We start from the raw sequence: 21,642 nt of genomic DNA, 5'->3' as shown, positions 1-21,642 counted from the left end.
ATTTTTTCTATGGGAAAATGTCAAAATAACATTAGTTCCGACTTTTGCCACATGCCAAATAACCGTGATCGGACTAATAACCCGATAAAAAAGGAAACGTTGCCCATTCAGCCTATTTTGCAAATTTGATAGAAAATACGTAGATTCTGGGACTAAAGTTCGTAGGTTTGCAAGGAAGGCTTAAAATACGTAGATCTACGTAAAAATACGTAGAGTTGGCAACCCTGCCTTTTCATTCGTACCGCTCACAGATATACCGCTCGTTGACAAGTTATTTCATTCAACCATACATTCTTCGTTCATTCACCCGTTCAACTGCTGTCATTTTTGACATAAAATACCATTGATCATATAAGTCGTAGATTGAGCAATACCGATATAAAATACCGTTACTATTATACAGGGTGACTGGAACTGAACCCGCCATAGCTAATACGCGTATAGAGGAGGTCATTTGCTAATTATTGAACCTTACTTTCTATGATTAAGTTTCATAGTTTAGGAGATATGTCAATTTTCACACTTTTTCCAAAATTTGACCTAAAAACTGCTTAATTTTTTTTCTCGCATGATTTTAACCGTGTTTTTTATTTGATACTAATATCGAATAAACCTTTAGTCAAATAAAATAAATTTCAGATCCAGATAATGATTGAATAACTAGTTACCAGCCGCCAAAGTTTAACAAAAGTACAAACCACGATAAAAAATTCAAGTTCGAATTCGATTTATAAAAAAACTAATGGTGATAATGGATTGCCAATGATCTTAAAAATATCTTTACCTTCTCTTCTTTCCAATGATATATCACACGTAGTAATTAGATATTGAAATTTATTAAAAATTCAAAGTTTTTGGAAGAAAATGGAGTAATAATACGAAAATTATCCATACAAAGTTTCTTCAAACATCTCATATTTTCTGCTATACTCCTTTTCATTACTATTTTTGTGTGTTTTTTGAAAAATTAATTTAAAATAATAATCACAGTATGAAGAAAAGATTAAAAAAAAATTCAAAATCAACTTTGTATGGATAATTTTTGTATTATTACTCCATTTTCTTCCATAAACTTTGAATTTTTGACAAATTCCAATATTTAATTACAACGTGTGATATATCATTGGAAAGAAGAGAAGCTAGAGATATTTTTAAGATTATTGGCAATCCATTATCACCATTAGTTTTTTTTTAATCGAATTCGAAGTACAATTTTTTTTCGTGGTTTGTACTTTTGTTACACTTTGGCGGCTCGTAACTAGTTATTCAATCATTATCTGGATCAGAAATCTATTTTATTTGAATAAAGACATATTCGATATTAATATCTAATAAAAAAAACTGTTGAAATTACGCGAGAAAAAAAAATTAAGCAGTTTTTAGGTCAAATTTCGGAAAAATCTGAAAAAAGTATAAAAATTGACATATCTCCTAAACTATAAAACATTAGACATAGAAAGTATATATGTTACGGCTAAACATAGTTGTGAACATAAACTTAAGATTAGCCGGCTAAACTTAAGTTTATCTTCTAGAAGCAGCTAAAGTTCGATAACATGTTAGTTTGCGTCGTGATATTCCATCTTTAGCCGGCTAATGTGCACATTAGCCAAAACGAAACGGCTAAAAATGTATTCGATGGGCGCGCCAGGCCGGCGCACACTGGTTCAAGAAACGATAAAAATGGAATTAGCGATTTATTCACTTTTTTCGATGTTATCATGTGTAGAATGTTATAAAAAACGTTTTGTTTAAGTTCTATTTTTCTGAGAAATGCGTAGTTTTTGCTATATTACATGTTTTGTGTTTTATTTGTATGAAACGTTTCCTTCACGAGGCTCTTATTCAAAATGTTAAAATTTGTTAAAGATGACTACTTATAGGTTTTAAAGAGTTATGCTAATAGAAGCTAATACAGTAACAACTTTGTCCCAGTGCGTCCCCGTTTAGGATATAAGTGATATTTTCTAAGGTACGAAAAAGTAATCAAAACATATGGATATAAGGCAACTTAATGATAATTTATTGATTTTCTAAAATAAAAAGAAGCTAACAATCATTCCAATCTTAATCTTTTATTATTCAACATCATCATCAACATCTATAAACTCAAAAGTTTCATCATTATTTGAAGCTAGTAAATTTTTAACTTCATTAGGAAGAGGATATTTTGGACTCGCACTCATTTTTGGTCTTATTGTTGACAAAAAATGATCCGAAGAAATAAGTTTATTATTTAAAATATCACGATTGGTCACTTTTCGGTTAAATTTACGCGTATGATTCTCTCTGATCTTTCTAAAATCTTTATTCCGCGATTCTGCAGCTTCTTCCGATAGTGCTCCTATTGGCATAATATCTAAGTGCAAAGCAAAACCAACTGACATGAATAATTTAACAAAATTACAACTGATCTTTAAATATCGATATGTACAAGAATGGCCTATCTTCATTGCACGCATGGATACGGGCTATGGAGACTATATTACACATTGCTTATAGACTAGAATTTAAAACTTGGACAGCAAGAGGAAATAAAAAAGCAATTATGGAGAAACGAAAAGCTGAAATACAATAACGGTTTCGCGATGAAACTGGATTGCTAATAGATATTGTGCAGCAAGGGGCTGGAACAATAAACAACGGAAATACTGCGCGTAGATTTTTTGCAGATCCAGAAAAAACATCCAACATCACTGGAGTTAGTCAAGATCTGATCGCTATGTTGTCTGTATTATTATGGGCTATGGCTTCCGGTGAGCAAATAAACCACCAAAACCTCACTCAATATGGATGGGAAACCGCTGAGTTGTTCGTCAGTTTATACGGTTGGTATTACATACCATCCAGCATGCATAAGCTTCTTATACATGGAGGTGACATCATAAAGCACTTAGATATTATGCCAATAGGAGCACTATCGGAAGAAGCTGCAGAATCGCAGAACAAAGATTTTAGAAAGATCAGAGAGAATCATACGCGTAAGTTTAATCGAAAAGTGACCAATCGTGATATTTTAAATAATAAACTTCTTTCTTCGGATCATTTTTTGTCAACAACAGGACCAAAAATGAGTGCGTGTCCAAAATCTCCTCTTCCTAATGAACTAGCTTCAAATAATGATAAAACTTTTGAATTTATACATGTTGATGATGATGTTGAATAATAAAAGATTAAGATTGGAATGATTGTTAGCTTCTTTTTATTTTAGAAATTCAAAAAATTATCATTAAGTTGCCTTATATCCATATAATTATTTTGTATACTTTTTCGTACCTTAGAAAATATCACTTATATCCTAAACGGGGACGCACTGGGACAAAGTTGATACTGTATTAGCTTCTATTAGTATAACTCTTTAAAACCTATAAGTAGTAATCTTTAACAAATTTTAACATTTTGAATAAGAGCCTCGTGAAGGAAACGTTTCATACAAATAAAACACAAAACATGTAATATAGCAAAAACTACGCATTTCTCAGAAAAATAGAACTTAAACAAAACGTTTTTTATAACATTCTACACATGATTCCATCGAAAAAAGTGAATAAATCGCTAATTCCATTTTTATCGTTTCTTGAACCAGTGTGCGGCGGAGGGCTTGAGGGGGCGGTGGGGAGACAACGCGTGCGCATATTTATTTTGTTTTATTTTGTAATTTTAAATACCTACAGAAGATTCTGTAATGACCAAATGGTTCCTTATTATTTTATTTTAATGATTAGGTAGTACCTAGTTAATACTTTGGTCATGAAACACATGACTGAACTATTTCGTTATATAATCAGGAGAGTCCTCGTCTTATTCAAAGTTCGAATTTCAACTGAATCGAGTTTAGGAAGTAGTTAAGAGTGGACTTAAAAGTACACTTTAGGATTGGGTGGAGGAGTGATATTTATTTTATTCCATAAACTCATTACAATTATTTTAGAACAAATTTATTTATCTATTTTTACGCTACTTACCTATGCCCAATCACTGAGAAAATTAGGAGGTGACTAAGTACTTATGTACCTACGAGTTGTATTATAATTAGGTTGATTAGGATGATTATATAGCAATCAAAGACATATTTGATTAGCGCTTAAGTACCTATTACGTTATAATTGTTTATAAAATTAAAGAGCAATATAAACTGCTTATTCATCCTAATTTTAAGAATAAAGATTAATGTTTCTTAGAATCATACAGCCACATGCAATAGTTTTGATTTATTAAATTAACGAAGGCAAGTAGATACTAACTACCCACGTATATCTATTGAACAAATGTTCTGTCTAGTGACGTTAAATTGTTTACAACAATAAATAATAATGCATGGACGAGCAGTATGTAAACCGGTTCGAATCATCAGCGTCTGACTTGAACTTATCAGACTTATTTTTGTTAGGTCGGCCGAAGAGGAAAACACGCTCATTTTACATTTTAGTCATATTCGTGTCGTTGACGTTGAGACTTCGTCCGGTCGAGTGTCGACGCAGGTCACCGTTTAATAATGTGCTGTAAACAATTCCTTGTGATAAGTTTTGCTATTATTTTAAAAAATATTGCAGCACAAGATGGTGAGGCACGGTCTTTATTACTTTATCATAAATGTTAAAGTGGATTACCTACTTATTCAACACTTTTTTCTAGTTGGTGATGAATGTGTTCCAAATAACGAAGTTTTTGATGGTGTGTGCACAGTAATAACTGAATGTGAGGTGGCTCTAAGGTAAAGTAATCAATCTCTCATCTCATCACATCTACCGGTTAATCTCGGACAGGCGGGAAGTTTAAATCACTTTACTATACCTACGTTATTTTTGCAAACTTAGAAAATTATACGTAAGGACATTACCTATTTCGTTATCACCCAGTGTAACAACACAATATTAATATCATTTTCATATTAGGTCAAATTAAAACATAAATTTTAAGAACCTTTGTTTATTGCAGAGCTATACAGAAGCGAAACTTCCATAACTACCAAAGATGTGGTTTTAGTGGTAGCAATGAAGTCGTTTGCTGTCCACGTACAACCGAAAAATTCGGTAAGTACTAGTATAGTTTAAGTAGGTACCTATTGTATAGTAACTACCTACTCGTACTACCTATTGTTAATTTTATATAAAAATAATGCTTACTTAGATTAGATGTGGCCTTTACAAATCATAAACGCCCCTCATTTTGACGATCATTTTGATTTTACTAATGTCATTAGCAAGAAATGCAATGCAAATGACTCGGTTTATTAATGATCTCCTTTGGATATGGGTTTTTTCCTAACTTTAAAAAAGAAGACGACGCTCTTTTTCTTTACCTATCTGTTGTTAGCCTGAAAGAAATCTCCGATAAGGCGATCGAGAATATTTTGTGCCTACACTACTTGTCCTAAAGGTTGACTGGAAGAGAACGTCCTAAGGCGTTAATTTCGCCCTATGTACCTGATGTTGTTTGAAATAAAGTTATCTAAAAGACTTCTATGCCACCAAGATAAGGAACCTACCTACTAAATTATTAGTAACATCTATCAGAATGTTATCCTTGTAACTTGTAGGTTTAAGTTTTCATTAGGTACCTAGGTACCTACATGTTAAGAGTACATTCGAAATGATTATTTCCCCAATACATACTACCTACCATACCACTAAACCCAAAACCATGAAGTTTACTTAAGTCATAATACTTAAGCAATTACAAGTAGGTACAACCATTTTGCACATCACAAGCATCCTCAACTTATCTACATACCTTGCTAGAGCTGACGTAGTCAATATACGATCGAGTAACTTGATAAAATTAAACATTAAGAAAGATTACGTCTTGGACCTATTTTTTTGGTTCCAGTGAAACGTAAGTCTATTACGCACTAACATGTTTGGGTAATTCAAATGTAAGTACCTAATGTAGATGTTTGTTTAATCCACTTTTTCAGGTGCTACAAATGACAATAGAGGGGGAAATAATAGTCAGCGGAAAGCAGAAAGAGGTAAATTAAACACATAAAATCTAGGTATATTTTTCTACGTGCACTGTATAAAAGTAAGTTGTATCATTTTACAGAATGTAAGAAAATCATCGAGACCAGTAGACCACCACTGGATCTTCATATAATTGGTGGGGAAAAAGCCACGCTGGGTGAATTTCCTCATATGGTAAGATATTAATTTCTATTAAGATGACATGACATACTCACTACGTGATATATGAAGTCAGGTTTGTACCTACTAATTTTCCTCGTAACTATATAGTTATATTGGTTATTATTAATAAATAAGGAAAATAATTGTTCCTTATAAGGAAAACAAAAATCACAAGCCACTTCAAAAGTGGATATATTTATTGGAACATAATAGAAACATTAGGGAAGAAAATAGGAATATCAATATGATAAACTTAGTAAGTAGTAGGTACCTAACTGAGAAAGTTTACCACCCAACACTGTGAAGAAAGATCCGGCTGTAGGAAGAAGAAAGACATTTTTTCCGCCACTCTATTCACTGTAAATAGGATACACTTGCCAAATATTATGTAGGCACCTACTTACTTTAAAACTTCAGGCAGGGGAGAGCAACTGCCAGGGAAATCTCGCAGAATATGAACTCGCTTAGAAGCGCTACAGTCGGTTTGATTGAAGGAGATATTTAAGTCAATAACACTCTCAAACTCTATAACATAACATAAAGGTCTTCATTTCAGGTGGCAATTGGATACGACAGAGGAAATGGTTACCAGTTTGACTGCGGTGGCGCCTTGATATCGGATACTTACGTTCTAACTGCTGCACATTGTATTATCAACTTAGAACGGTGGGTACATAATATTTTCGTAATTTGGATTAAAAATTGGTTTCAGTAAGTATAGTCCTTGTTGAAGTGAAATACCTACGTAAGTGGAGTAAGTACTCCAAACCTCCATAGAACATTTCACTGAAATGACACAATTTGTTAGCTACTTTCACCAAATTACCTTACTTGTTTACGCTTACTTAATTAAGAAAATGAAAATACCATTTTTTTTACTTTGCTCCCTAATATAAATAATCAATCAATCAATCTGTTAATACGATGTTTAATTAATAAATCGCTCAACCTAAGCTAATGATAAAAATAAAACATTAGGGGAGCAACAAACGATAGGTATAGGCCTATCTAGTTTACTGCTTTTATTATCAGCTAGTTAAAACTAACTAATAAAACTAACTAATAATTTTTTAACACCTTTAATATGTAATTTACCTATGTTCCAGGAATAAACGAATTTTGATTTTGATTTGCTTTATATTTCAGAGTGGAACCGCAAATGATACGAGCTGGAGTGATCGTGCTAGGCGACAACACTTGGAATGAAAATTCCGACTACAGGGTAGCACGGAGCATCACGCATCCTAACTACACGCATAGCTCAAAGTACCACGACATAGCGTTGTTAAGGTTTGTAATCAACAATTTTTTTACAGTCACTAAAACCATAGTAATAAGTAAAACATATGTTTAACTGCAACTTTTTCCATGGCACAAACTTTGCTATATTAGCTACAAGTTGGTAATTTGCGTGATTGGAACAATTTTATTTTCTCAAAAGTTACTTTCGGGTACCCTACAATTAAATATTTATTGTAATCAAAGCTACCTTACCTTAACCGGTATTTACTGTGGTCTTAAAATCGTGTTTCAGATTAGCAAATCCTGTGGAAGTATCAGAAAACCTTCACGCTGCTTGTTTGTACACCAGCGCATCCGATCCTCTCGGCCCACTCACGATAACGGGATGGGGTCGGATTAGCACTACACGTAAGAAACATTAATTATTTATACTATTGACTCGTGTTAACTGTAGGCACCTAATCGTAGATCGATCTCAATTTAATACAAAATACCATAGGATTCATTATTGGTTCTTCTAACTCAACGTTTCTTAGACAGGACCTTTTAAAGAGAAGGATTTGTAGATTTTGAGAATGAAACCAATTATCAACAATCATTTTTCAAATTAAAGTGGACCGTAACTAATGACTATTATTATGTCTTTTCAGAAAGTCTAACAAGTAACGTGCTCCTGAAAACAAAAGTGAACCCAGTCACTCGGGAACGCTGCACCCCGGAATACCCAGGGTGGCGCAAGCTACCGAACGGGATTATCGAGGGCCAACTCTGTGCCGGCGATCCCCAGGGAGGACACGACGCCTGCCAGGTATAGATACCTAAACTATTTTGTGCAAGTGCTTAGAATCTGGCTTCGAGGGACCACCATCACCACCATTCCGCGCCGTTGTTTTTATAGAGATTTTCTCGACCCTGGTGAAACAGTACCGGCCCGGTATAGTTTCATCATCATGATCATCATTTCAGCCACAGGACGTCCACTGCTGAATATAGGCCTCCTCCAATGACTCCCACATCGCACGGTTGGTAGCTGCCTGCATCCAGCGCCTGGAGCGCCTCCCTGCTACCTTTATCAGGTCGTAGGTCCACCTTGTGGGTGGACGTCCCACTTTACGTTTTCCGGTGTGGTATAGGTTACGGTCTGCCAAATGCCGCTGCTTGGTCAGTTCTGCTGATCAAAGGAGTACCGAGAACGGCTCTCCAAAGAATGGGCCCCAGCAAAAATATCTCGCCAGCCCCGTCTACACAGGGGTTGTTAAAAAATGTCCTTATAGCATCGCGGCCCGGGCTAATGATCCGCCCGACGGCCTCCCCGGCACATTAATTTTGGGTTGCTCAACAGGCCCTCCGAGTTGACAAAACCTGCCGGCCCTGTGTTTTTGCCCGCGCCAGTAAACCGTCCCCCATGATTGGGGATTCCCCTATCGGCAATCCAGGGACGCGTCCGACTACAGACCCAAAATACTGCACACAGAAAACTCAATGACTCTATATCGAATTAGTAACCGCCAAACTAACCTAGACTTTAATTGCAGGGTGATTCGGGAGGTCCGCTTCAAATCTCGGAGTCAGACGTGACTTACAGGCTCGTTGGTGTAACGTCGTTCGGCAAGGGCTGCGGCACCACCACACCGGGTGTCTACACGCGCGTCGCGCACTACATCGACTGGATAGAAAATATCGTCTGGCCCAACTAAACCTACTAAATTGATATTGTATAACTGTGCAATACTTAGATAAATAAATAATGCATCGATGGACGAAAGATTCCGTTTCTCCGTCGTTAATTAACGGCACCCAAAAGGTCCGCTCCATGTGCAAAGTTAAATTAAGCGTGTTAATGATTTTAGTTGGTAGTAAGTTTGGTTCCTTTGTTAAAATATCTACTATAAATAGTACCTACTTTACTTTTATTCTCTAATCAGACAAGTTTTTTTTCCGGGAAACGTTTAGTATGGAAAAATAAATAAATAAATAAGGAATTCATTTAAGTTTAGTTAATATCAAAACAAGTATCATCCATCACTTACCATTAGGTGAGATACAGGCCAAGAGCTTCCCCGTAGCGGATAAAAAAACCTACCTAGGTACCTACTTGATGAAGTAGCTAGGTATGGTATACCGTGACAATAAAAGTAGGGCACGAATATGATAATGATGGTTAGTCATTAATTTATTGTTTGTACGATATTTTTTTTGCAAGAACAACTTAGAATGTATGATTTTTAGACAGACTATGTACAACAGGTAGGTAGGTAATTAGTGACAGATCTTAATATGCAGGGGCTTGTTGGCCAACATGACGTTTCCTAAATACCTATCTACCTACACCTACTTAATTTACAGAAGAAAATAGTACAACTGCATTTATGTAGGGCCTGGTTCCTGAAGATGAGCACGCTCAAGGAATCAAAAAATCTCAATTCAGAAACCGGGCCTATGTCTCCTATTGTTCTCGCATAAGAATGTAATAAAATTAAACAATAAAAAATCTACTGTGTTTTAATTTCATGTAAATATAAATGCACACTCAGCCACGTTCAGCGGAAATGGCGCGAGACGTGTGCGCACTGCGCATCGTCATCACTGATGATAACATGAACACAGAACATGAAGAGTCGTCGTAGTGTTGTAGATTAGAGTTACAAATGCGTGCTCTGTGGTTACAAATCAAAGATAGAGAAACAATTACATATTTTAGAATTTCGTCTGGTTATAATAATATTTTATACCATAGTTTGTTAATATTTTACTTAATAATCATTTAATAGTTTTCGAAGCGTTTAACCACAGTACCTATATCTACTGTGGTTTAACCGTTTGTCTATATTGGTCATTTAGGTTTTTTTACCTCCCATCCTTTTTATCCCACCGAACTTCACGTGTACGTACGTTAATTTAATTAAATTTATCTAAATAATAGGTTAAGCTTACTTACTTACGTGTACCAAACGTGCTACCTACCTACATAGTGTATCTAGTCCTAAAGACTTACCTACTTATACAGGGTGTTAGGTAAATGGGTATATGAGCCGACACTAGCCCATGTTAACATGGTCATATAAATGGTATGGTGAAGTCAGAAATTTGATATCATCATTTTAATTTTATTAATTTTCATACAAAATTAATTTTATAAAATCCGATTTGTATGAAAAATAAAATAATTAAAATGAAGATATCAATTTTCTGACTTCACCATACCATTTATATGACCATGTTAACATGGGCTAGTGTCGGCTCATATACCCATTTACCTAACACCCTGTATAACTACGGTTACTATGTATCTACAATTTAATTCTACTCTATGGTAAAGGACATCATCCACGTTTCATATATGTATTTTTGGTCCAAAATCAAAAGTGCCGGCCAACAAAAAAAAGTGCTGTATTCTGACAGAATACGTCTGCCTTAGCATTTGTTACTATGGCACCAAAGCTGTAGCACCACTGTGCGTCGAGTATTTGAGATCTAAAAGTCATCGACGATTCATTCATATATTTTTGGTCCAAAATCAAAAGTGCCGGCCAACAAAAAAAAGTGCTGTATTCTGACAGAATACGTCTGCCTTAGCATTTGTTACTATGGCACCAAAGCTGTAGCACCACTGTGCGTCGAATATTTGAGATCTAAAAGTCATCGACGATTTATACATTTTTTGTTCAAAATCAAAAGTGTCGGCCAATAAAAAAAAGTGCTGTATCCTCCTGACAGAATACGTCCGCCATAGCATTTGTTACTATGGCACCAAAGCTGTAGCACCACTGTGCGTCGAGTATTTGAGATCTAAAATTCATCGACGATTCATACATTTTTTGTTCAAAATCAAAAGTGTCGGCCAATAAAAAAAAAGTGCTGTATTCTGACAGAATACATCCGCCTTAGCATTTGTTACTATGTCACCAAAGCTGTAGCACCACTGTGCGTCGAGTATTTGAGATCTAAAATTCATCGACGATTCATACATTTTTTGTTCAAAATCAAAAGTGTCGGCCTAAAAAAAAAAAGTGCTGTATTCTGACAGAATACGTCCGCCTTAGCATTTGTTACTATGACACCAAAGCTGTAGCACCACTGTGCGTCGTAGTATTTGAGATCAAAGTCAGGTTTCATATATTTTTAGAACTCAAATACTACGATGCACAGTGGTGCTACAGCTTTGGTGCCATAGTAACAAATGCTAAGGCGGACGTATTCTGTCAGAATACAGCACTTTTATTTTTTGGCCGGCACTTTTGATTTTGGACCAAAATGGATGATGTCCTTTGGTACAATGGCAGTCTTTTCTGTGTTCGATAATGATATAAATAAATAGTCCAGCTACCTAAGACTAAATACTAAATTCCAAATATTCAAAAAAGGACCTTTGCTTTGCTTTGAAAATCTGAGGCTGACCTGTTAAAATGTAAAATTATAACAGGTTTATAACATAGGGATTACATTATATTAATTGCGCACAGTCTTGTTTTGTGAATTTAAATAATGAGGATCAGTACTGTTGTAGAAAATTCAATAAAACTAGTATCTACGTTAATCTTTAAGACATAAGAAAGATATATCTTTTTGAATTATCCAAATCGGACCATTACTTACGAAGATATTAAGTAATAAACATAGGCCGTTTTTGCCGCTAAAAGTCAACGTACGCAGGGCCGCGTGACGTCACTATATCCGAATCGAGCGCAGCCGGCGCACGGTGGTCCCGATTTAATAAAACATGGACATTGATGCTAGAAGCACGAAATTTTTTTTGATGGTTACTGCTATGATAACTAATAAGGCAAAAAAATATTACAATCCTACGACGTCTATTTCGTAGTAAAAAAAAATATATAGATATTTTTTGTATGGAAGAAATTACGTTTCTGTAAATTTTTCGAAATTCTTAAACGATGTCAAGATGCCGATCACACATGTTATAAAACAAGTGATTCTGAGTATTTCATGCGAAGATACTTGTCACTTATCTTTGCGTACTTTTGAGTTGTCGAGGGTTGAAAAATCGATTTTTTTATATTAAATATTTCCACGAAAAATTGCCAAAATTACAATATGGTGTATAAGGGACACCTTTGATGACACATAACAACGACTCGCACTCGCGCGCGCTCGTATGCATCAGCTGTTAATAAAATAAAATAAAAATGAGTAGGTATGTATTGGGCATTCTAATTCACTTTTTTCTTCACCATTCGCTCTCTTCGATCGCTCATTCGAAAAAAGTGAATTAGTCATGCCCAATACATACCAAACGATTTATTGTAATAATCAGAAAACTCACCAGTAATCAGCTATGCTTCAGTATCCACAACACAACACAAAATATTCACAAAACTGCACTTCACTGTTTAGATCACGCTCGATGGGAACCGCTTAGCCTGTTTATTGCTGAAGGTTTATTCTAGCGCGATTCGTCGTACTTTTATTTCATACTTCGTTCGGACAAGCACATGTCGTTCTTCTCACTTTTGCCAGAAAATGTCGGCACCCTGAACCGGAACCTTTCGCTATGGAGTGGCTCGTTCAGGCCCGATTGGTCGTATCAACATAATCTGAACTTAGTTTCAAATACTAAACACATTGTGCTATGCGTCCTACTTGTTTCGAAATAATTAGTACCTAGAAAAGAAACCTCGCAAGACAGTGCGAAACCCATGGCGATCACTATAACACTGGTGCAACACAAATGAACGATAGAATTGATTCATTTTTGATTTGTCAGCACTTGGTTCCCTGGTATTAGCGTCAGCCCGACGGATACTGCAACATGATATTATAGGTAGCTGTTGCTTGTATGAAATAATGCTACTAATATTATAAATGCGAATGTTTGTGTGGATGTGTGGATGGTTTTACTCTTCCACACAAAAACTTCTAAACGGATTTTGAGGAAACTTTACAGTAGGTATTATTGTTTATAGGTACATCAGAATAACATTATAAGCTATAATTTATAAAGATCTGTGACAAGTTAAATTTCACATGGGTGAAGCCGTGGGAAAATGCTATAATGAATAATTATGAAATGTTACTTTAGAAAAGGTTCTGTAGAATATTACCCAAATAAAATAAGGCATTTTGATAAACGCTGTTGTTAGATATTCCACAGGCACATGTTGTTTTCCTCTTTAGAACTAAACGAATTTCATATTATGACAATTTAATTTTTATTTAAAATAATTTGATTTCATTAGTTTTATAACCCTCTGGTGTGTGAGCACTGGTTGTAGGTGATATTAAAACATTAAAAGTATTTATGTTGAGTTATATTCTTTATGTAGTCATTAAAATGTAAACAACAAAATCTAAACAAACTTATTACAAGATATCAATTGTAAATGGAATTATAATGACTGACGGGCGGGATACTGTTTGAATTTTATGTGTTCAACAAGGAACCCTAATACTCTAATTATGAAATAATGTCAATTCACGTATATGTTTAACTAACAACACAGTTTTGAACTTAAAGTACAGTCACCTGCAACGACATGTGTAAAATTTTTACGTTTACATTAAAAACATAACCTGACCTAATACTAACGCAAATGTTCTTCAAAAGTTTAAGAAAGCAAGTTATAAAGCAACTAAAACAGAAACCGTAATCTCCACGTTACTACAGTTTGCAATCAAAAATAGGTTAACGATCAAAAGTTAGGTGTTAATATTAGCTTAAGTGTTATTTGTTTGCAAGATTGTCAAATACAATTGACATTCAAAGACGAGATACCTACCTACATTTTTTATGTATTAAGTAACTCTTAAATGTTGTTATTAATAAAATATTAACGCTAACTGTACCTAAACTAACCTTTGATCACACATGCTTACCTTTGCTGTAAATTGAAACTTTTGTTTTTCGTTAAAATATTGGTAAAATTTTATATTTGCTGATCATAAGGAACATTTTTAGACAGTGCTTGTAAACCTTTTTCGCAATGTTAATTTTCACAGTTTTGCATTGAAGTTTATCTAAAAGTTTTTAACTTTTACGACAAAAATGTTTACGATTTCTTTGTCTGAATTTGCAAAATTTTGGTATAAATCGAGACCCCGAGTTCATTAAAAAGAATTAAATCAGTGTTATTATACCGTGTTCATCAAGAACCTGCAAAGTATTGTGATTGTGCTTCAACGAGAGGATTCCCTGCAAAAATCATGTTCGTAAGTTTTTTACTGATTCACTTTGATTGTGTTTATTGTGTGAGTGCTAATTTAGTGTGTTATGTTTATTAAATCATCTTTAGGTCGGACATTGAGTATTACAACAAGGTTGAAGCCAAGCCTCGAGCTGCCCGCAAGCGGGAGGACTTGGAGGACGACGAGCGCCCCATTCAGCGACCTCGGAAGGCGAGCAAGGCGGTGTTTTACGATTCTGAGGACGAGCATGCTAGCAAACGGTGAGTTTAAGTAATTTTAGGCTTGACTGTCGTATAACTTGAGTTCGCGTATTATCACCAATGATTACTGTATGTTTATTTAAAATTACTTTGTGATTAAACAGATATTTTTGTTATAATTTCAGTACAAAGACACTAAAGAAGCCCCCACCGTCTAAGCGCAAGTCTGCTGCAGGCCTTGAAAAAGATCTCTTCGATTCGGAAGACGAACAAGTTCATAAGCGGTAAGTTATTATGCAATACTTAACAGAGTTACACATATTGGTTCTGGTAGTTAAGTTTATTAGAAATCTCTTATGGATGATAATTTTGCTCCCATCTTTAAATTCATCTTCTTTTGTTTGATAGTAAAGATATTATAAACGTCATATTAATTAATTTATAAGATGTTAGTTGTACCTACCTATCATTTATTTATCGATGATTGATCTTTTCAGAGTCGGCAAAGAGACGAAGAGACCTGCAGCGTTGAAGCGCAAACGAGCTCGGGCTGACGGTTGGGAGCTGGAGCTGGACGACGAGGAAGACGTCGAAGCCAGCAGAGCGCGCGCCGCGCCCGGCCGCCTGCAGTCCGTGCTCACGCGCCGCGTGGCGGACGGCAACCTGCGCAGCACCGCCAACCTGCCCGGCGACCTGTTCGTGGAGCTGCGGCTCTACAACGCCAAGGACATCCGCTCGGTGCCGCCCAAGAATCGCTGGGAGAAATCGGTCTTGGCGCTCAAGTACCAGACGGATTCTGACGCTGAGGAAGTGAATCTCTTGCGCCAGTTTATTAAGAGAGCGCGCGCAGAATTCGTTGAGGAAGGTACATTTTTCCCCAATAGGAAGTAGGTAGATTTAGGTACGAGTAGTTTTAGTTTTTATTATAATTTGTATCTTAGTTGTAAGTTATTGAAATAATAAATACTTGATTATACTTTATAACGTACTGAGTGCTCAATCTATTTGATTTTATTTATAACAACCCTTTCCTTAAGTAACTTTTGTATTTGTAACATAAAATTAAATATTAAAAATGTCGAACAGATCTATATACTGTTCGGTTTGTGATATTTCCGTCAAAAGTAAAGCTTTCTCAGCTCATCTTAGAAGTACGATTCATAAAAATAACTCAGCCGTTGAAGTATGTGATGGTATAGAAAAAGTAGCCAGTGCTTTCCGTAGTCGAATCGCATCGTACCGATTGCGCTACGGCGCGGACGAGCCCGAGCGCGCCGCGCAGCCGCCGGCCGAGTTCCTGCGCGGGCTGCGCGCGCGCGTCCTGCAGCTGCTCCGCGCGCGCCAGTTAACTTTCGACACCATTAAGGTGAACTTTGAATTGTTTGCTGAATTCCACTTGAGAACCAATGATTCGGACAAGACTGAAATAAAGTCTTTCGCTACGGAAAACATTATCATTCACAGGAATTTTAATTTTCAAGACATTTTTTCTGAAATAGTTGACATCATTTCAACTAAAATTGACGAATTTGAAGAACGGGACAGCGGCTGGTTATTTTTACGTAATTGTCACTTGGAAGTTAATATCAATAAGTATAATCCTCTTCGAGCATCTAAATTTATTGACTTGCCAAAAGCTATAAAGCTTAAACGTGCGTGCATTAACATTCAAAATAGAGACGACTTTTGTTTCTTGTGGAGCGTCATAGCTGCGTTGTTCCCAGCTAAAAACAATGCGCATCGAACTTCTTCTTATCCTCATTTTAAAAACGTAGTGAATGTAAATAATATGTCGTTTCCCGTGAGGTTTTCCGATATAAAAACGTTTGAAAAAAATAATCCTAGTATAAGCGTTAATGTTTATGGGCTCAAAAATAAAACAAATATTGTTGGTCCGTTATATCGAACCCAGAATAAAAAAAGAAACCATATAAACTTATTGTACATAGAAAGAGGAAATTGTTCTCATTATTGTTTAATAAAAAATCTTACTCGTTTAATGAGATCGCAAATAACTAAGCATCACGGCAAAATATATTTTTGTGACGATTGTATGATATTTTTTGAGAATGAACATAAATTAAATTCTCATGTGTGTGGTGGTGTCACCACTATTTTGCCGAAGCGTGGTACACTTATTGAATTTAAGAATTTTGAAAAAATGCAGGATATGCCGTTTGTAATATACGCGGATTTCGAATCCCTTTTGCAAACCAGTCCGGATGGTCCGAGTTCAAATTGTACCGAAACGTTTCAAAAACACATACCAGCTGCTTTTGCTTATTACGTTGTCTGCTCTTATAATAGTTTATTAAACCGTTACGTATCTTACCGCGGTGAAGATTGTGTTGAAGTTTTTATAAAAAATATTAAGAGAGATGTATCAAGAATATTACAACTTTACAAAAATCCAATCCCCATGAAAAAATTAACAAATTACGAAGTGGAAATGTTTCAAAAAACAAAATATTGTTATTTGTGCAATCAATTATTATTTGACGATAGAGTTAGAGACCACTGTCACCTGACAGGCAAGTATCGCGGTGCGGCACATTCTTACTGTAATCTTAATTTTCGTTTACCGCAATTCGTACCTGTATTTTTTCATAACTTGTCGGGCTACGATAGCCATTTATTTATTTGTCAATTGGGACAAACATCAGGACCCATCAAGGTTATAGCTAAAAATAAAGAAAATTACATATCATTTACTAAATTTTTCACGACAGATGACAATAAACATATGGCGGTTCGTTTTGTAGACTCCTTTAAATTTTTGGGCACAAGCCTTGAAAAATTAGTTTCAAATTTAAATACAGAAGATTTTGCACATTTACTTAAATTCTTTCCTGAACATGAGAAGTTCGAGTTGTTAAGACGGAAAGGTGTGTACCCATATGAATATATGTCCACCTGGGAGTCATACAATGAAAAGGAACTGCCTCCTCGACAGTGCTTCTATACAAGTTTAAATGATTCTACTGTTTCAGAGTCTGATTATAAACATGCTAATGATGTCTGGAAAGAATTTAATTTAAAAAATCTGGGCGAATACACAGATTTATATTTGAAATCAGATGTATTGTTACTAGCAGATGTGTTTGAAAAGTTTCGCCACACGTGTAAGACAAATTACAATTTAGACCCTTCGTTCTATCTTACAGCCCCAAGTTTGAGTTTTGACGCTATGCTTCTTAAAACGAACGTTAAACTTGAATTGATCGAGGACTTGGAAATAATTCGATTAATTCAGAAAGGTACTCGCGGAGGAGTATGTCTCTGTTCTACGAGATATGCAAAAGCAAATAACAAATATTTATCAGATTACGAACCGACTTCTCCGGATAACTATTTATTTTACATAGATTGTAATAATTTGTACGGATATGCAATGTGTTCGTATTTACCACATTCGGAATTTAGACTATTAAATAGTTCAGAATTTGATCGTCGTGAAATCCTTGAGACACCCGATGATTCTGAGGAAGGCTATATTTTGGAAGTAGATTTAGAATACCCAGAAAATTTACACGATTTACATAACGAATTACCCTTTTGCCCTCAAAAATTTTGTCCACCCGGTTCAAAAGCTCCGAAACTAATACCAAACTTATACGATAAATTCAACTACGTTATCCATTATGTACATTTAAAAACGTGTTTAACTCATGGTTTAAAGCTAAAAAAAATTCATAAAGTAATAAAATTTAAACAGAGCCCTTATTTAAAACAATACATTGATTTAAATACAGAATTACGACAAAAAGCTAAATCTACTTTCGAACAGGATTTCTTTAAGTTGCTAAATAACAGTATTTTCGGTAAAACTTTAGAAGATACGGAAAAAAGACTCGATGTAAAGTTAGTCAATAAGTGGGTTGATATTAAAAATAAAACAAAAAAACAATTCACTGCAGAACAATTAATAGCGAGACCAAATTATCATAGTTCTACTATTTTTTCTGAAAATTTTGTTGCTGTTCAATTGAAACCAGAGTCCGTTATATTGAACAAACCTATTTATATAGGGTTTACGGTGTTAGAAATTTCAAAAAGCCACATGTACCAATTTCATTATTCTGTTATGAAACCGTTTTATGGCAGCAATTTGAAACTTTGTTATACGGACACAGATAGTTTCCTTTACTCTGTGAAGACTACTGACGTATATAAAGACCTTAAAAATAATTTTCAAACCTATTTTGATACAAGCAACTATGAAAAAAATAATTCTTACGGTATAATATGTCAAAACAAAAAGGTTCCTGGCTTGTTTAAAGACGAACTAGGCGGACAACTTATTACGGAATTTGTTGGTCTGAGATCTAAATTATATTGTATCAAAACGAAAACTAAAGAAATAAAGAAGGCAAAAGGCATTAAACATCCCGTGGTAAAGCAGTTGTTTTTCAAAGACTACAATCAAGCTTTGTTGGATAAAAAAATAATTCGCAAGAAAAATATAATTTTTAGATCTATCAAACATCAAATATTTACTCAATCTGTTAATAAAGTGGTTTTGTCATCTAATGACGATAAACGTATCATATTAAGGAATAATATAGATACATTGGCTTGGGGCCATAAATCCAGATTATTTTAGGTAATTACAATAAGTTTCTTAGATTCATATGAATAGATTGAGCATGCAATACAATATTTAGATTAAGTTTATTTTATATTTTAATTATGTAAATGTTTTAATTAGATTGCAAGCGCTTAGTTTAAGGCTAGGCTAACACAATTGTAAATTACCTATAAAATAAAATAACTAGATTAAAATACGTTTGTTGTTTTATTTAATACTTTTTATGTAATGTAACTTTAAAATATTGCTAAACTCAACCTAGGAATCGAACCCTGAACTGCTAGTTAACGAAACATTTAGATTATAATATTTTACAAATACATACCTGTAAAAAAATCGCAATCATGCCAATAGTTAACAAACGGGGTCATATTGCCGTGCAAGTTCCAGCATGTTTGCAGCGCGATAGGGTTGTCAGATATAAATTTTAGAATGTTGGTTCTAATAATTACTTACAACGCTTTGACGTTATGAATACATTTTTTTTTCTGTTCAGTTCAAAGGTTACCTGGCAGAGAATGCCCGATGTATGCCTTATGTACCAACTTTGTGATATTAAAATATAAATATATAAATAAATGTAGTTACAACTATTAATGTTTATATCCTAACCAATATAAAAACGAGTAAATCTTTCGTTACTTTCTCAGTACCTGTTTATTATTGAATGTGTTATGGAAAAGATTGACAACCCTAGTAGCTGGACTTGAAAAATGTTAAGTTTGCAAGAAATTAGAATCCGATCAGATTATTATATTTTTTTGTCATTCATTTACTTTTCGAGCTCGGTTGAAGCGGTGTGCAATTGCATCACAAAATTGTAAGTATAATTTGATTCAAATTAAAAGGTTATTAAAAAAAATATCTATTTCCTAATAATGTGTGTAACGTATTTTATAATTATGTTATTTTATTGTTACAGAAAATGTCCGACTGCGAAATTGTGTTCAACCAGTACGCACAAGACCCATTTGGAGCTGCTAGTGCGTTCAGGCCAGTTTGCCCTGAGCTGTACCAGCCGAGCCCCGCCGTGCCCGTGCCCGTGCCGCGGGAGCGGCAGCCCCGGCGCAGGAGCCACCGCTGCAAGAAGTCTCGGCTGCGCAGAGCTTCGTACGTGATCAACAACGAGCATCAGAGGGGGACTCGTCTCATCAAGATAAAAGTGATCGATATAAGTGGAGAATTACCCGATACATCGAACATTGAATGCGATGAAGAAAATGTAGTGTTAAGTGCACAATATGTTGTAAAAGACGATTTGGACGACATAATGGACGATACGGAAACGGTAATAAAAAAAATATGTAAGAAAATAAGTGACAATAATAGTTATTAATGTATTGAAATATTATTAGTGTATGTTATTATAGCGTAATATTATGTTAAAATAAAATAAATGTTTATTTCATAATTAATGTGTTTCTTTATAATGTCTAATCTTTTAATTCCATAGGTAGGTTAGTAATAATTTTGATAGGTACACATTACACATAAAATAAAAAAACAAAAGTTTTTTACACCATGTTTTTATTCAAAATGTAAATTATTGTCTACACACCATTTTTTAATACACAGAACATTTTTTAAAGCGCAGCATTTAATATTTCTATGACTTAAACAATTTTTAAAACTAGGTATCTTTAGAATAAAGTTCATGAAGGCATTTTAAATTAGGAATATTTTGATTGCTAATGTCTAGTACATTTTCATGCTCACTCAATTCTTTGACCCACTTAATTTTTTCCTCGCCCTTTACAATAATTTTCTTATTTTTCAAATGAGGTTTTATAATTCTGTGGAATTCTCTATAGTCAATGATGCCTTCGCTCCAACGATGTCCTCTATTCTTTTCTATCCACCTCACATGTCGCTTCTCTTCATCAGTTAGCGCAAAAAAAGGATATGGTGGTTTTATTAAAAATATTTCTGTATGTTGTTGAGTAGCTAAAGCTAATTCTTTGATTATAAATTTATTATGTTTATCTTTAAATCCTTGCAAATCCAAGAATATTGTGTTACAGTTCATGATATTTTTTTGACAATATTACTCAAAGGCTTATACTCAAATATGCAATCGTTTAATAGTAAACAGTAAGCAGCCGTTTGGTCAGGAATTTCTTGATCTGACTCTATTTCAACTCTTACATCAATGGAACCTTTTAATGTTTCGTGTTGACGTGAGCAGTCAATCACAAATAAAGGAGCTACGTCTCTGAATTCCTTCAAACTCATCAACGGCTCTGGTCGACGTCCGTGATAAGACTGTTGAAATCTTGCGTACTGTTCGTATAATAAAGTAATCTTATCTTCTGAGAAACTAACATTTAGCCCTTCATATGGATAA

The 21,642-nt window shown here is 34.7% G+C and overlaps 2 protein-coding genes and 1 long non-coding RNA gene across 3 annotated transcripts; all 3 read left to right on the top strand.

Annotated features, from left to right (window-relative positions):
* Window positions 1-4,325: 4,325 nt before the first annotated feature.
* LOC135075771 (serine protease persephone-like) lies at window positions 4,326-9,860 on the top strand. Its single transcript, XM_063970253.1, has 10 exons — window positions 4,326-4,562; window positions 4,636-4,714; window positions 4,939-5,033; window positions 5,918-5,971; window positions 6,046-6,137; window positions 6,682-6,791; window positions 7,272-7,415; window positions 7,660-7,775; window positions 8,018-8,175; window positions 8,903-9,860. The coding sequence occupies exons 1-10, from the start codon at window positions 4,496-4,498 to the stop codon at window positions 9,062-9,064; spliced, it is 1,077 nt and encodes a 358-aa protein (XP_063826323.1). The 5' UTR covers window positions 4,326-4,495; the 3' UTR covers window positions 9,065-9,860.
* Window positions 9,861-13,485: 3,625 nt separating this feature from the next.
* Window positions 13,486-15,294, top strand: LOC135075550 (uncharacterized). Its single transcript, XR_010258050.1, has 3 exons — window positions 13,486-14,770; window positions 14,896-14,994; window positions 15,208-15,294. It is a non-coding gene; the product is annotated as an uncharacterized LOC135075550 (long non-coding RNA).
* Window positions 15,295-20,035: 4,741 nt separating this feature from the next.
* Window positions 20,036-20,654, top strand: LOC135075549 (uncharacterized). The gene is made up of 2 exons (XM_063969970.1): window positions 20,036-20,118; window positions 20,221-20,654. Exon 2 carries the CDS (start codon window positions 20,224-20,226, stop codon window positions 20,632-20,634), a length of 411 nt encoding a protein of 136 aa, XP_063826040.1. The 5' UTR covers window positions 20,036-20,118; window positions 20,221-20,223; the 3' UTR covers window positions 20,635-20,654.
* Window positions 20,655-21,642: the final 988 nt, after the last annotated feature.

The sequence above is a fragment of the Ostrinia nubilalis genome, chromosome 10 (assembly GCF_963855985.1).
Source record: "Ostrinia nubilalis chromosome 10, ilOstNubi1.1, whole genome shotgun sequence".
NCBI lineage: Eukaryota > Metazoa > Arthropoda > Insecta > Lepidoptera > Crambidae > Ostrinia > Ostrinia nubilalis.
Note: the sequence above shows the minus strand (reverse complement) of the source record. Positions and strands in the feature narration are given on the sequence as shown.

Coding starts and splice junctions, on each gene's coding strand:
- LOC135075771 (XM_063970253.1), top strand. CDS start 4,496: ATGTGCTGTAAACAATTCCTTGTGATAAGTTTTGCTATTATTTTAAAA. Junction 4,715..4,938: donor GAATGTGAGGTGGCTCTAAG/GTAAAGTAATCA, acceptor TGTTTATTGCAG/AGCTATACAGAAGCGAAACT. Junction 7,776..8,017: donor GGGTCGGATTAGCACTACAC/GTAAGAAACATT, acceptor ATGTCTTTTCAG/AAAGTCTAACAAGTAACGTG.
- LOC135075549 (XM_063969970.1), top strand. CDS start 20,224: ATGTCCGACTGCGAAATTGTGTTCAACCAGTACGCACAAGACCCATTT.